The 14,962-nt window shown below is 43.7% G+C and overlaps 1 protein-coding gene across 1 annotated transcript; it reads right to left on the reverse strand.

The window, feature by feature from the left end:
- Nucleotides 1-3,304: 3,304 nt before the first annotated feature.
- LOC140858869 (uncharacterized) lies at nucleotides 3,305-5,649 on the reverse strand. Its single transcript, XM_073260149.1, has 2 exons — nucleotides 3,611-5,649; nucleotides 3,305-3,515 (listed from the first exon to the last, which is right to left on the reverse strand). The coding sequence occupies exons 1-2, from the start codon at nucleotides 4,221-4,223 to the stop codon at nucleotides 3,475-3,477; spliced, it is 654 nt and encodes a 217-aa protein (XP_073116250.1). The 5' UTR covers nucleotides 4,224-5,649; the 3' UTR covers nucleotides 3,305-3,474.
- Between the last annotated feature and the right edge of the window lie 9,313 nt (nucleotides 5,650-14,962).

A 14,962-nucleotide genomic window follows, 5' to 3' on the forward strand; every position in this document is an offset into this window, starting at 1 on the left:
GATGAACTGTCGATGCACCTCAGATCAAAGAACTAGACACACAACTGCAGCATCGAGCTAGTCATCGACGAGAAGGTAGACTTCCTTATGACTGCTTGATATGGTCACGCTCAGTACTCTCATTTTTAATGAATACTTGTACTCTCATTTCGGTGTCTCCACACCATAGACTCAAGACACATCTATCCTAAGGAAGCGATCATACACCAACCTTCCAGATCAATCAACATTCTCGTGATGATCTTATGGTCAGGAGCTGTTTATGAGTTAGTTATATAAATTCATGCCTTAAATTTTCAACTCTTAAAAATATGAATTGACATTCCTACTAACTCAAAAGATGTATCACAGACACAATGTACACAATGTGATAGAAGAATAATCCATTTATTGATTTATAGTCAAAATTATAAATTTGCCCTTAGATTTGTATAGAAATGTGTCAGCCAATTTGGCATCTAGGGTACTCATCTAACAAACTCCCACTTGACCTAATGTCAATTGGCTACATATCTAAGTCCCATCTTCTCAAGGTGGGCTTCGATCTTTTGCTGGCCTAATGGCTTTGTCAGCGGGTCTGCCACATTGTCTGTGGAGTCGACTCTCTTAACCTCGACATAACCTTTTTCGAGGTAATCACAGATCAGATAGAATTGCCGCTGGATGTGCTTGGACTTCTAGTGAGACCTTGGCTCTTTAGCTAGGGCTATGGCACCATTATTATCTCAATGAAGAGGGATGGCATCCGATGACATTACTCCAAGCTCCGTGGCAAACTTCTTATACCAGAATGCCTCCTTCGCAGCTTCCGATGCAGCAATCTACTCTACCTCCATGGTAGAATCAGCAATCCCATCTGCTTGAAACTCTTCCAGCTAACTGCACCACCATTGCAAATGAACAGACTTCCAGATGTCAACTTTTGATCATCTATATCAGACATAAAGTCTAAGTCTGTATATCCCTGAATCTAGAGTTCTCCATTTCCAAAGACTATAAACATATCCTTAGTCCTTCTCAAGTACTTAAGGATACATTTCACAGAAGTCCAGTGCTCTTTGCCTGGATTCGACTGATATCTGCTTGTGACACTCACAGCATGGGCTATATCAGGTCGTGTACATAGCATGGCATACATGAGGCTCCCTATTATGGAAGCATAAGGGATCTTGCTCTTGCGTTCAATCTCCTCAGGTGTGCTAGGGCACATCTTCTTGGAGAGATGAATGTCATGTCTAAAAGGTACTAAATCTCTTTTAGAGTTTTTCATGCTAAACCTTTTTAGCACCTCCTCTATGTACATCTTTTGTGAAAGTCCCAGCATTCTATTTGGTCTATCTCTATAGACCTTAATACCCAGTATAAAGGATGCCTCTCCTAGATCTTTCATAGAGAACTCCTTAGACAACCATACTTTGACTGAGGTCAACATGGGAATGTTATTCCCAATTAGGAGGATGTCATCTACGTACAATACGAAGAGAACAACTGTGGTCCCACTGACCTTTTTAAACACATATGGTTTCTCCTCGTTCTTGATGAAACCAAACATTTTGATCACATCATTGAAATGAGTATTTCAGCTCCGAGATGCTTGCTTAAGTCCGTAAATGGATCTTTGCAGCTTGCAGACCTTGTGATCATCATCGCTGGATGTGAAACCAAGCGGCTGTTCCATATAGATATCTTCCTCAAGATATCCATTTAAGAATGTCGTTTTCACGTCCATCTGCCATATTTCATAATTGAAATAGGCTGCAACAGCAAGCAATGTGTGGATGGATTTTAGCATGGCTACGGGTGAGAAGGTATCCTGATAGTCAATACCTTCACGCTGACTATAACCTTTCGCTATGAGCCTAGCTTTGAATGTCTCTACATTCCCATCTGCACCTATCTTTCTCTTGAAGATCCATTTACACCCAATAAGTACAATACCTTCAGGTGGATCTACCAAGGTCCAGACTTAGTTTAAGTACATTGAGTCAATTTCTGATCTCATTGCTTCTAACCATTTCTCGGAGTTGATATCTGATATCGCCTCATCATAGGTCTTGGGATCATCACCATGAGCCCTATTTTTCATGAGGAATATTTCCTCTACTTCCTCTTGTATAGTACCTAAGTACCTTTCAGGAGGACGGGAAACCTTAGTCGATCTACGAGGTGGAAGAGGTTGTGTTAGGACTGGTTCTGATTGATTGAATTCCTCAGGTTCTTTAGCTCGTTGCTCTTGGGAGACATTCTCCTTGAGCTTAATTATTCTTCCGATGCTACCATCTTGAATAAATTATTTTTCAAGAAAAATAGTATTTCGACTCACAATCACATTGTGATCTTTCAGACTATAGAAACAGTATCCTAATGACTCTTTAGGATATCCTATGAATTGAGCTCTAAAAGACCTGAACTCTAACTTGTCCGCCTGCTATCTCTTGACATGAGCCGGACAACCCCAAATTTTTAGATGATTCAGACTTGGCTTCTTACCATGCCATATCTCATATGGTGTGGTAGGAACAGTTTTAGATGAAATCCTATTCAATACATATATTGCTATCATGAGACAATGTCTCTAAAGAAACTCAGGGAGGTCCGTGAAGCTCATCATGGAATGGATCATATCTAATAGGGTCTGATTTCTCCGTTCTGAAATTTCGTTGAGTTGTGGCGTTCCAGGTGGAGTCCATTGAGAGACTATGCCATTGTCCTTAAGATAGTCTAGGAACTCTCGACTAAAGTATTCACCTCCTCGATCTGATCGAAGAACCTTAATGGGCTTTCCTGTTTATTTTTCTACCTCATGTCTGAATTCTTTGAACCTTTCAAAAGCTTCAGACTTGTGTTTCATTAGAAACGTATATCTGTACCCAGACATATCATCGGTAAAGGTAATGAAGTAGACATAGTTGCCTCTAGCTGGCACATCAAATGGGCCGTACACATCCGTATGTACTAGGGCAAGTAGGTCTGTGGCCCTTTCCCCATGTCCTACAAAAGGGAGCTTGGTCATTTTGCCTTGAAGGCATGATTCACAAACTGGATATGACTTGAAAGTCAACGGACTCAATAGCCCAGATTTCTCCAATTTGTTAACCCTGTCTTCCACTATATGACCTAGCCTTAGGTGCCATAGATATCTGTCATTTAGACTATCTCTAGGCCTTTTAATTCCTATGGCATTCATATTTTGCTCGATATTAAATACAGATACATCAATATGTAGCTGATAGAGACCGTTAATAAGAAAACCATCTGCAACTTTATTATTTTCATAAAATATGTTCTAATGGTCCTTATGAAAGCTAATCACATAGCCTTCTTGTGCTAAACATGAAACAAAAATCAAATTCCCGCTTGCTGCAGGCACATAATAACAGTCTCTAAGAAATAAATCTAATCCTAATGGTAATCATAGAGGATAGGTTCCCACGGTCATAGTAGCAACTCTTGCTCCATTTCCAATATGTAGGATCATCTCTCCCATCCCTCAGCCTCCTGCTCTCCCCAAGACCCTGCATAGAAGTGCACAAATGAGTACTAGAACCAGAGTCAAGCACCCAACTGGATGCAGAAGAAATCGTAAGATTAGATTCTAAAATGAGCATACCTCTAGAAGGACCATCGTTCATGTTCTTCAGGGTGGCCAGGTATTGAGGACAGTTTCGCTTCCAATGGCCGTCTGATTGGCAGTGAAAATATTTTTCCTTTTCAGCAGCCTTCTTCTTTGGTTCTGTCTTCTTCTTCTTCCCATCCACCTTCTGCTTCTTCGCAGACTTCTTTTTCTTTCCAAAAGACTTTCTCTTGGAAGAAGTCTGCTCCACAGTAAGAACTGAGCCTTTTGAACCCTTCATAGAAAGCTCAACCATAACCAGCATGTTCATTAACTCGGCCAAGGTACACTGCATCTTATGCATATAGAAGTTCATGATGAACTGACCATATGCATCAGACAAAGACTGAAGGATCACATCAATCTGAAAATCTTTGTCTAAGATGATACCGAGCTTCTTAAGCTCCTCAAGATCCTTGATCATTGTCAAACAATGATCTTGGATTGACTGCCCATCACGTATTTTAGCCTTAAAAAGTCTTTGACATACTTGATACTTGGCTGTGTGACTTTGTTCACCAAACAACTCTTGTAGGTGAGCCAACATTTGGTGGGTAGTCAAAATATTCTCATGCTGGCGTTGCAAGTCATCAGACATTGCACCCAACATGTAGTATCTTGCTTTGTTATCATCATCCGTCCACTTTTTCAGAGATACTCTCTGTTCAGCAGTCGGACGTACTGCATGGCAGGTGGGTCCTGATCCAAGATATGGGTTAATTTTTTGAAACCTAGAATAATTCTATAGTTCCTTAATCAGTCTTTGAAATTGGGTCCAGTCAATCTGTGGGTGTCTAGTATTTTGGTCAGGAGGTTTGAGGCAGACATGTTTCCTGTAGAGAGTCAACAGTTTCTAGTTATATTTTGTAATCAGACTTAACCAATTTATTTAGGAGTTTCATTTTTAAACAAATTAAGCTCCCACTATTTTCTCAGATCCCTACACTCCCTTGGTAGAGATGTGAAAATCTTTGTGATCAGTGATTTCTAGTGGGTGGTGCGGTCTCTTCGACTAGCTCACCACTTCACCTAACAGTTATTGGTGATGGGTCAACTGATGAGTAGATAACTCTTGTCCAATGATTCTCTAATCATGGTGCACCCAAAACTTGATCTCTAATTCATGAAGCTCACCATACTCAAAATAATGCTCCAATCCTTAGTTAAGTCAAACCCACTATTTACACGAACTAGATTCCTGATTGGGTCCCTTACCATATCCAGAATATTGAGCCCAACCCATCCTCTAATTCATAGCATCCAATGCCTAATGGACATGGTTGCATCTTTCCAGTGCACCTGAGCCACTGTATCCAGCTGAGAATAATCAACCCCGGGAAGGGCCCACACATCCACAATGGTGGAAGACCTAGACTTAATATTTTCTTAGAAAGATTTGATTTAGGTCTCATTAAACTTGACTTAACATAGTCATAACAATTATGACTAACCTAGTGGCATGGGTTAGCTAGAATTGTTAGCCACCTCAAATCAGAATTGAGTCAACACATATGGCCAGGTAAGTGAGACTGGTGGAAGGGATATGCCATTAACTCGACAAAAATGCATTCGAGTCGAGTAGCTCCCAATTAAAAACCAGTCGGTCGCATCTGCCCAACTTACCTTAGACACCAAATTATCGAACCAGAACTAATTGGGTTAGCCTACAATCCAGGCTCTAACCACTGAGCCAAATTAGGTCTTAACTTAATGGAGTCACATTTAAATGTGATTCGACCTTGACCCAGACATAATCCTATTAGGTTGGTCAATTATTAGCTTTCATGATCCCATCTAACCAACTGTTGATTCAGTTTGATCAACCGCTAGACATAATTGAGCAACCCAAGCCTGAATTCAATTTTATAAAAATGACTTAGATCTGAAATTCTCAATTTTAGATCTAATTTAATTTCATAAGCTTAATTCATTAATTAAGTCTTAGGTTCATAAATAAAATATGTAAAATAAATCCTAGAGTTTCAGGATCTAGGGTTTTGTAGAAAAGTAAGTTTTGATTTCTGATTAAGGATGAACGCGCAGCACCCCTATACGTCATAAGAATACCCATTGAATAGGAGGAGAGGGCCTTTAAACCCTACTTTGTTCTTATGACTGGATGACCTTGAGGAACACCTTAATCAGAAATATAAATTTAACCACAAAACTAGTTAAATCTAAATTTACATATCACATATACAATTTAAGATCTAACTATTACATGCTTTGCATACATCTCATATATCAAAAATTGATCTAATTAATATTCTTTCAGATTTAATACATCACATGTAATATCTAAAAATTAAAATTTAAATTAAACTATTCAACATAAAATTTATTCTAGACAGTTACTAAAATAATTCTATAACTAGTTTAGGCATGCAACAGATCAATCTTATGTATTATCCAAATTTTTATTTTCTATTTTTGATCTGATTCTATAACATTTATATCATCAAAATAAAAGAATAAATTAGATCTAAATTATATTTTAATCTCATTAAAATATAAACTTACAAGACTATTCATAGATCAAACTATTCCTAGTCTAGTCATACATCTCATGCATGTTAGATCTTCTCAGATTTAATTTTAAATATTTTAATTTTAGATCTGATCATATCTAATGTGATATCTAAAATACTTTAATATTAGATAAATTAAAATTAAAATTAGATCTAAATTAGGTCTGAAACTGAGCCATCAACCTGGCTCTGATACCAGTTGAAAGGAAAAATCACCTTTTTCCTTGTAGGATCTTCTAGATTTCATCAAATCTGGGGCGAATAATTTTAAAAAATTTATCCTATATTTATTTTAGATTTAAATATCTAGATCTAATTTTATTATCTGATATTAATTCTAAAATAAATCTAAAACATGAGGAAACATGAAATACCTCAAGGGTAATCTGATTACCCTGTAGATGATCGCAGCAAGCCTGAGGTTTTGATTTAGCCACGCAATCACCTGGCCTCTACCAGTATCCACTTAGGTAGGATCTAGATTGTCTTCTTCTCATGAATCTCTACTCTAAAAATCAAAACTAAATCTGATTAGGAAGATCTTCAAAAATCTTCCTGAGTTGGAGCAGCAGCCTGTCGAAGAAGTCCTGCAGCCTTCCTGTTCAAGGCATCACCATGCCTTGATCCTTCACCAGATGGATGCCCAACTTTTTGACATGAAGAGGGGAGAGAGAGCACCAGGGAGGATGTAGAGAAGAGGAGGTGTGGCTGGCTTTTGCTGGGTAGGGAGCAGAATATCAAAACCTTAGGTGCAGATAGGGTTTATATAGACCCTGCTGCGCTGCGCAGTGCCACATCATTCGACCAATCAAAAAATTTTAATAAATTCAAAAAAATTTTGATTGGTGGAGTGATATCATCTGATCACATCAGATAAAAACCTCACTCTCTCTCCTATGTTGGCACCATCTTTGGATAAGCACAAGGGAGGTGGCACCCAAGAGTCCATGTTGATCAAGACTCTCCATCCTTATCCACTTGGGGTGCCCACTTAATCCAATTGGACTCACGCCATAATCTGATTATGGAATCCAATTTAATATGGATTTGGCATGTGGACACTCCACAAAAATCTTCCAATGAGCTCTTGCCAAGTGGCCTTTAGTTTAAGATCCATTATCAACATTTGATAGATGTCCTTAAATGAAAATGGCAGGTGACAGGAATTAGCAGGTGTTGTCTTAAATTCATCTCATAAATTAAGATAAGACTTTTTTAAGCTGGACAGACTTCATTTAGACTGAGAGAAACCTTCTCAAGATTCTCTGGATGAGTCAAATCATATTTGGCTCAGTCGAGATAGAAAAGATTACACGAGGAGAAAGTTAGGCTCAATCGTGTGCTAGCACGATTTCTTGAACCTAATTCGATCTAATCCAAATCAATTGAGCTAGCCTAATTGATGATATCCAGATCCTAATCCTTATTAGTGTGATCCAATTAGGTTCAATTCTGTATGGTAATGAGATATGTCGTGATCTCATCATCAACATCATCGAAACTCCTTTCGATGGACCAGAACTCTTCTGATTCATACAATTAGAATGATCGATCATCAAGATCATTCTAATTGCTCTCAAAATTCATCAGTGAGACCTAGCAGTATATGGTGGCAACTCATCAGAACTAAAGACGAACCTCTCAGTGTAGCTATCTGTGTGATTGAGTTCCTCTATCATGAGTCCCGACTGAATTAGGGATAAGGTGAACTCGTCAAACCCAACATCAGTCATATGAATTAATCGATCGATCCGAGTCCGATGTGAAACCCAATGAAAAACTCTTTTCTATTATTTCACTCTACAATAGCCATGGGCTCAAAGACTCAATCTTTCGATCATCATAGGACTACTCCTCATATCTACCGAGGTTGATAGATCCCATCTTGGTGCGACCTAGTTCCTACAATGAATATGCTATAGCCAACATACACCTCAGGGTTTGAATGGCTAGGAGACTGAGTTATGGTATAGTCAAACTATAACATACTCAAGGTGAACTGTCGATGCACCTCAGGTCAAAGAACTAGACACACAACTGCAGCATCAAGCTAGTCATCGATGAGAAAGTAGACTTCCTTATGACTGCTTGATATGGTCATGCTCAGTACTCTCATTCTCAATGAATATCTGTACTCTCACTTCGATGTCTCCACACCATAGACTCAAGACACATCTATCCTAAGAAAGCGATCGTACACCAACCTTCCAGATCGATTACCATCCTCGTGATGATCCCATGGTCAGGAGCTGTCTATGAGTTAGTTATGTAAATTCATGCCTTAAATTTTTAACTCTTAAAAATATGAATTGACATTCCTACTAACTCAAAGGATGTATCACAGACACAATGTACACAATGTCATAGAAGAATAACCCATTTATTGATTTATAGTCAAAATTTTAAATTTGCCCTTAGATTTATACAGGAATGTGTCAGCCAATCTGGCATCTAGGACACACATCTAACAGTTTCAATTTGACCAATCTAATAGTTTGGATTCAACCACTGAGCCACAATCAAGGTCCATTTAATCTAATCAAAGACATAGACTTGACCATCTACAACTATTGTACTAGAGAAACTCTGATTAATTTAATTCAATATTTGGTTAGACTTAATCAATTTCTCTACATAGTCAATCAATTCTTTGATTCTAACCTTAGGTCTAACCTAATTGAAGAGAAGGACTTGATTTGAGCTAACCCATGCCCCATATTTTATGTAATGTCAATTGATGTAAATCATAATTCTAGATCCAATCAGCTTGATACTTAATTCTCAATTAAATTTTGTATTAACATGGTTAAGGTTTTGAAAATAATTATTCATAAAATTTTTTACATCAAGTCATAAAATATTTTAGATCAAATTTAAATTTTTTATAATTGTAGATCAAAATAATTTTGACTAAACAAGATTAGATGTAACTAACTATCTTCACAACTTGCATCACATACAACAACATCAAAGATTTCAAGATCTAAGATTTTGCAAGAAAATAAGTTTTCTCTTTTCAATTTTTTCTTCATGGGACCTCACAGTAGCACCCCTACATGCCATAAAGAGCACCCCATTGAATGGGAAGAGAGGGTCATAAAATCTTACTTGCTCCTATGATCGGACGGCCTGGTGATTACCCAATCTGAGTACTTTGCTACTTAGAATATCTAATCTAAATAAATAATAATCAAATCTAAAAATAAACTAATTTAAATCTAATATAAATTAAAATAATCAAATCTAATAATAAAAATTAGATCTAAAGTTATATTAATTCATATTAAAATAATCTGGCTCTGATACCAGTTGAAAAAAATTTATGGTAGTGCAATACATGCAATTAAAAAATTTTATGTAGTAAAAATAATAGATTAAATAATTTAATCCTAATTATATGTATAAAATCTAATCTTAGACTATCATATTAAGATATTTGATATAAAAATATATACTTTAGATCTAAAAATAAAAATCACATCGATCTCATCGATGCTGAAATTTTAGATCTAACTATTAGATCTACTATAGGAATCAAAATAAGTTAGAGATTGTTGGTGCAAAAATTTGCTTGCGCTGGAGAAGCTGGAGTCGAGGGAGTCGCGGTCGCCGCTGGGACCTGCAAAAAAGTCTAAACCAGAGGTGGGGTTGCTCCGGCAAGACCCTCCGACTTTCAAGTCAGTTCTCTGTCTCAACAAGAATGAAGTGCTCGAACGGAAATTTTAGCAGAGTTTCTAGGTAAAAACAAGAGCTTATCGAATAACGTATCTGGGGTTTCTCTTTTATAGCGGAGGGGGCAACAAACTGATGGTGACGTCTGTAACCGTCTGGCAGTGGGCCGCCCATAGTCAGAAAAAGTTTGTTGCGGAGAGTAGTGGGGTGGACCCGTGGCTATTACCGGGTCGTGCCACGTGGAGTCTGCCATGAGAAGCGGAGCGGCGTCCGTTGTCGTGACCTGCCAGAGGATAGAAGAATCGCGCGGTATCCATCGCAGGAAGTGGAGCAGGACCGTGGCCATTATTACGGCCTGCCAAGGAGTGATGGAGCCGTGTGAAATCCATCGCAGGAGGTGGAGCAGGATCGGAGTGATGGAGCCGCGTGGAATCTGCCGCAGGGAATGGAGCAGAATCGTGGCTGTTACTGCAGCGCGCCAGGGGCGAAGGCCTGTCGGTTGGAGTTCGACTGGAGTGTCTGGCGGAAGAGGTAGTTAGCCATCTATCCAAGAGGAGCTCGAAATCCAGCTTTCACAGGAGTTGGATGGAGTCTTCCTTCAGTCACAGCCGGGAGCGGAGTCCAGCTCCCGTAGAGCCCGGGCGGAGCTTACCAGCAGTTGAAGTTGGTGACGGAGCCCGCTCCCGTAGGAGTCCAGGCGGAGTCTTCCTGCAGTTAAAGTTAGGTATAGAGCCCGGCTCCGTAGGAGTCTGGATGGAGCTTACCAGCGGTTGAAGTTGGTGACGGAGCCCGACTCCCGTAGGAGTCCGGGCAGAGTCCTCCTTGCGGTCGAAGTCATGGACGGAGTCCAGCTCCCGTAGGAGTCCGAGCGGTTGAAGTTGGTGACGGAGCCCAGCTCCCGTAGAGTCCGAGCAGAGTCCTCCTTGCGGTCGAAGTCGTGGACGGGGCCCGCTCCCGTAGGAGTCCGGGCGATTGAAGTTGGTGACGGAGCCCGGCTCCCATAGGAGTCCGGGCAGTGGAAGTTGGTGATGGAGCCCGGCTCCCGTAGAAGTCCGGGCGGTTGAAGTTGGTGATGGAGCTCGGCTCCCGTAGGGAGTCCGGGCGGAGTCCTCCTTGCGGTCGAAGTCATGGGACGGAGCTCGGCTCCCGTAGGAGTCAGGGCGGTTGAAGTTGGTGACGGAGCCTGGCTCCCGTAGGAGTCCGGGCGGAGTTCTCCTTGCGGTCGAAGTCATGGACGGAGCCCGGCTCCCATAGGAGTCTGGGTGGTTGAAGTTGGTGACGGAGCCCGGCTCCCGTAGGAGTCCGGGCGGTTGAAGTTGGTGACGGAGCCCGACTCTCGTAGGAGTCCGGGCGGAGTCCTCCTTGCGGTCGAAGTCGTGGATGGAGCCCGACTCCCGTAGGAGTCCGGGAGGAGTCTTCCTGCAGTTAAAGTCAGGTGCAGAGCTTGGCTCCCGTAGGAGTCTGGACGGAGCTTACCAGCGGTTGAAGTTGGTGACGGAGCCAGGCTCCCGTAGGAGTCCGGGCGGAGTCCTCCTGCGGTCGAAGTCATGGACAGAGCCCGGCTCCCGTAGGAGTTCGGGCGTTTGAAGTTGGTGACGGAGCCCGGCTCCCGTAGGATCCGGACGGTGTCCTCCTTGCGTCGAAGTCGTGGACGGAGCCCGACTCTCGTAGGAGTCCGGGCGGTTGAAGTTGGTGATGGAGCCCGTTCCCATAGGAGTCAGGGTGGTTGAAGTTGGTGACGGAGCCCGGCTCCCGTAGGAGTTCGGGCTGTTGAAGTTGGTGACAGAGCCCGGCTCCCGTAGGAGTCCGGGCGGAGTCTTCCTGTGGTTGAAGTCGGGGATGGAGCGTGCAAGGGTCAATCCCGCTGAGAACTTCGACTGTGGGTATTCTATACCCAACACCAGTCCCCCTACTTCTGAGTTTGAATTTCGAATGAAGGAAGTACAGAGAGATTGGCATACCGAAGTTGTCCCTCGAAGAGGCCCTGGAAAGAGAGAAACAAGCCCGGGAGGAGGAGAAGCAGACCTTGGAGGAGATGGTGAGAAAGGCGAAGGCCGAGGTCGTCAACTTGGCTTGAGCAGATTCCAGTCCTGGTCTCGGAGGCCAGGGTCCTTGCGGTAGAGGAATTCAAGGACCTCCGCGGAGATGAGGGACCTGAATATCCAATTCGGCCAGAAGGCATTCATCAAAGGGTTCGAGCTCTGCCAGGAGAAGGTAGCCAGGAAATTTTTGGAGCTCGACCTCAGCTTCCTGGTGAGGAGTCTGAAGATGAGGCGGTCCCTCGCCCGCTGCCACTGCTGCCGCAGCCCCCCTTTCAGGGACGCCGAGTTCTCCAACCCCTGCCTCTGAGGTCTGAGACCTCCGACCTTGTATTTTATTTTACCATAATTTTTCTTTTCCTTTTTGTCTTCAAGAATCATCCAATCAATAAAGTTGAATTTCTTATCGTGGGTGCTTCTCCTCCTTCCTTTCTTCTCTCTGCTTTTCTTTCTGTGATGAGTCGTGTCTTGACGCTTTTGCCTTCCGATGGCAGTGTCCTGCAGAAGCACTTCCCTGCCCCTGGGGATTCCGCTGAAGTCGACGATCCAGCGGCTGAAGAAGGAAGTCCTTCACTTGACAAAAAAGTCAAAGAAGATGGAAGGCGAGCTTCACAGATTGAGAGAGGTCATTCTGAAGCCACCGGCAGAGGCCACCCACTTTCGGAATCTCCCACGTGAAGGGGATCTTGAGTATAGCCGGGGAAGGCAGACTCGTGAAGGAGCTTGAGGAATGCAAGAAGAGCGACAGCGCCAAAATTGGGCTCAAGCTGCCAAGATTAGCGCTCTCAGGGTGGAACTATCGGCAGTGATGGAGAAGATCGGCCAGCTGGGAGGAAGTTCGTCTCGGCTCTTGGCTCGGGCCGACGACGATCGGAGTGGTCGAGAAGGTCTCCGACCTTCAGCAGCAGCTTCAGGATGTCGAGGTGAGCTACGACGTGCATCAGACCGGTTGGCGTAGGCAGGTAGAGGAATATAAAGGGAGACTCAGGCGGCGACCGACGAAGTCGCCCGTCTTCAGAGGCAGCTGGCTGACAGGGCTCAGTTGACTTCTGCCTGGGATTCCAATGAACTCCAGTCCCTGAGAGGAACCGTCGAAGGCTTTCTGTCGCCCTTGGGAAAGGATGGCTGAGCTGCAGCAATTGAAGGTCCAGCTGGCATACGAGCAGCAGGCCGTCATGGATGCGAGGCGGAATCTGAGTTCTGAGAAAGAGGCATCGAGAGGCGGAGACCAAGAGCCAGCGACTTCGTCGCGCTCCAGGATGCGCTGCTGAAAAGGAGAAGCTAGAAGAAAAATTGAGAATCTAAGGCAGTCCTGGATGAGGGGTGGAGCAGATAATTCTAGGTCGGAAGGAGCAGAGCTTCCCTAGGGCTCTTTTTGTCCTTCTATCTTTTTATGTATACATTTTTCCTTTTGTTGTTTTGTCCCGCTTTTGTCATTTTGCTTTTGTTCCTTTGGCCTTCTGGGCTTTATGGTGTATACTTCGCAAATGGAATGAAAAGGAGATTTTGTGTTACCTCGCCCGCATATTGTTATTAAATTATCATCCGTCGAACTTCTCTTGTTGTTCGACTTGTCCGACGTTGACGTTGGGGGGTGCCCAGTCGTCGATGCGCTGGTTTGCTTTCCTCGTCGTTCCGGCCGTAGGCTCGAGCTTGGTGCTCGAACTCCGTATTACTTCGGAGACGTCGCTGTCTTCTTGACCTGTGTCGAGAGCCTTCCTAGAGGCCGCGGTGTTTGGTAGGAACTTTCCGTCTTTGTTGAAACGAGGTTCTTTAGGTTTTGGTGTGGTTTGTCCTTCATCTGTTTCCACATTGCTCGTCACTCTTCCTCTTTAATTCTCTCCTCTTTTCAGAGTGAGGGCCCCCCCTCACTTTTGTGGGGTTGCGTAGGAGTGTGAAGGTGCCGCTGAGGGCCTTTCCCCTTTATCCGATCTTGCGCGGCCGGGCTTCGTCACCGTCGGCGATTCTCCTTCTATCCCAACGGCCGCGGGGCACATAAGGGCCATTGCAAGGGTCTCTCCCCCCATCCGTCTAAAAGAATCGGCCTTCGACTTTGCTCATGTCAGGATGAGGTTCTCCTCCTATTCCTGACATGGCTGGGGCACGTTAGGGCGTTGTAAGCCTCTCCCCCCATCAGTCTAAAAAAACCGGGCCTTTGACTTTGCTCATGTCAGGACAGATCCTTCTCCTGTTCCTACATCTGTGGGCACATTAGGGCGTTGTAAGGCCTCCCCCCATCCAGTCTAAAAGAACCGGGCCTTTGACTTTGCTCATGTCAGGACGAGGTCCTCCTCCTGTTCCTGACATGGCTGTGGGGTACATTAGGACGTTTAAGGCCTCTCCCTCCATCCGCGTCTAAAAGAACCGGCCTTTGACTTTGCTCATGTCAGGACGAGGTTCTCCTCCTATTCCTGACATGGCTGTGGGGCACATTAGGACGTTGCAAGGCCTCTCCCCCAATCCGATCTCAAGATAATCGGACTTTCATTTTAGTTATGTTAGGATGAGGTTCTCCTTCCCATTCTAACATAACTTGCTTTAATTGTTTGAAGGGGTATACCCAGTCGTGACAAAACCATGCCAAATGGAGGAGCATGCCAAGTCGAAAGGAATTTAGATTCAAGGTGAAATCATAAGCGAACATTTACAGGTTTCCTGAGTTCCATGTTATGGAGGTCTGCTCCTCCTTGAGGCCCTCCGCGATGAGTCGATGGTCCCGATTGGAGGCCGATCTCCGAGCTGCTCCTCTCTCTTTCGGCTCAGGTTGCGGCAGGCCCTTGATCGATCTTCTCTACCCTCAGGCTGACGTCGGATAACCTGTCGAGTCGACTCACCGGATGAGCTCCTCGCATCTCGTCTCGAAGCTGGATGCATTCCTCCGTGTTGTGGCCGTGTCACGGTGTAGAGACAGAACTTGTTGGGGTACGCTTCCTGGGGTGTTGCACATCCTCTCTGCCTAGGAGCTCCCTGACCTCCATCAGTACCTGGGTCTCGAGCATTGAGGGGGGCGTAGTTGCAACCTTCCTGATGGAGAGCCCCATCGAACCCCGCGATCTGGACTCCTCTACCTATATACCCGAGGTGGGGTGTGGCACGCTTGTGCCCAGGAG

This window comes from Elaeis guineensis, chromosome 6 (genome assembly GCF_000442705.2).
Source record: "Elaeis guineensis isolate ETL-2024a chromosome 6, EG11, whole genome shotgun sequence".
NCBI classification, from domain to species: Eukaryota; Viridiplantae; Streptophyta; class Magnoliopsida; order Arecales; family Arecaceae; genus Elaeis; species Elaeis guineensis.

Bases quoted from the DNA above. Each gene is read 5' to 3' on its own strand.
- LOC140858869 (XM_073260149.1), bottom strand. From the start codon at position 4,223: ATGTTGGGTGCAATGTCTGATGACTTGCAACGCCAGCATGAGAATATT. The intron at 3,516-3,610 runs GTATGCTCATTT...ACTTCTATGCAG, and splicing joins GAACGATGGTCCTTCTAGAG to GGTCTTGGGGAGAGCAGGAG.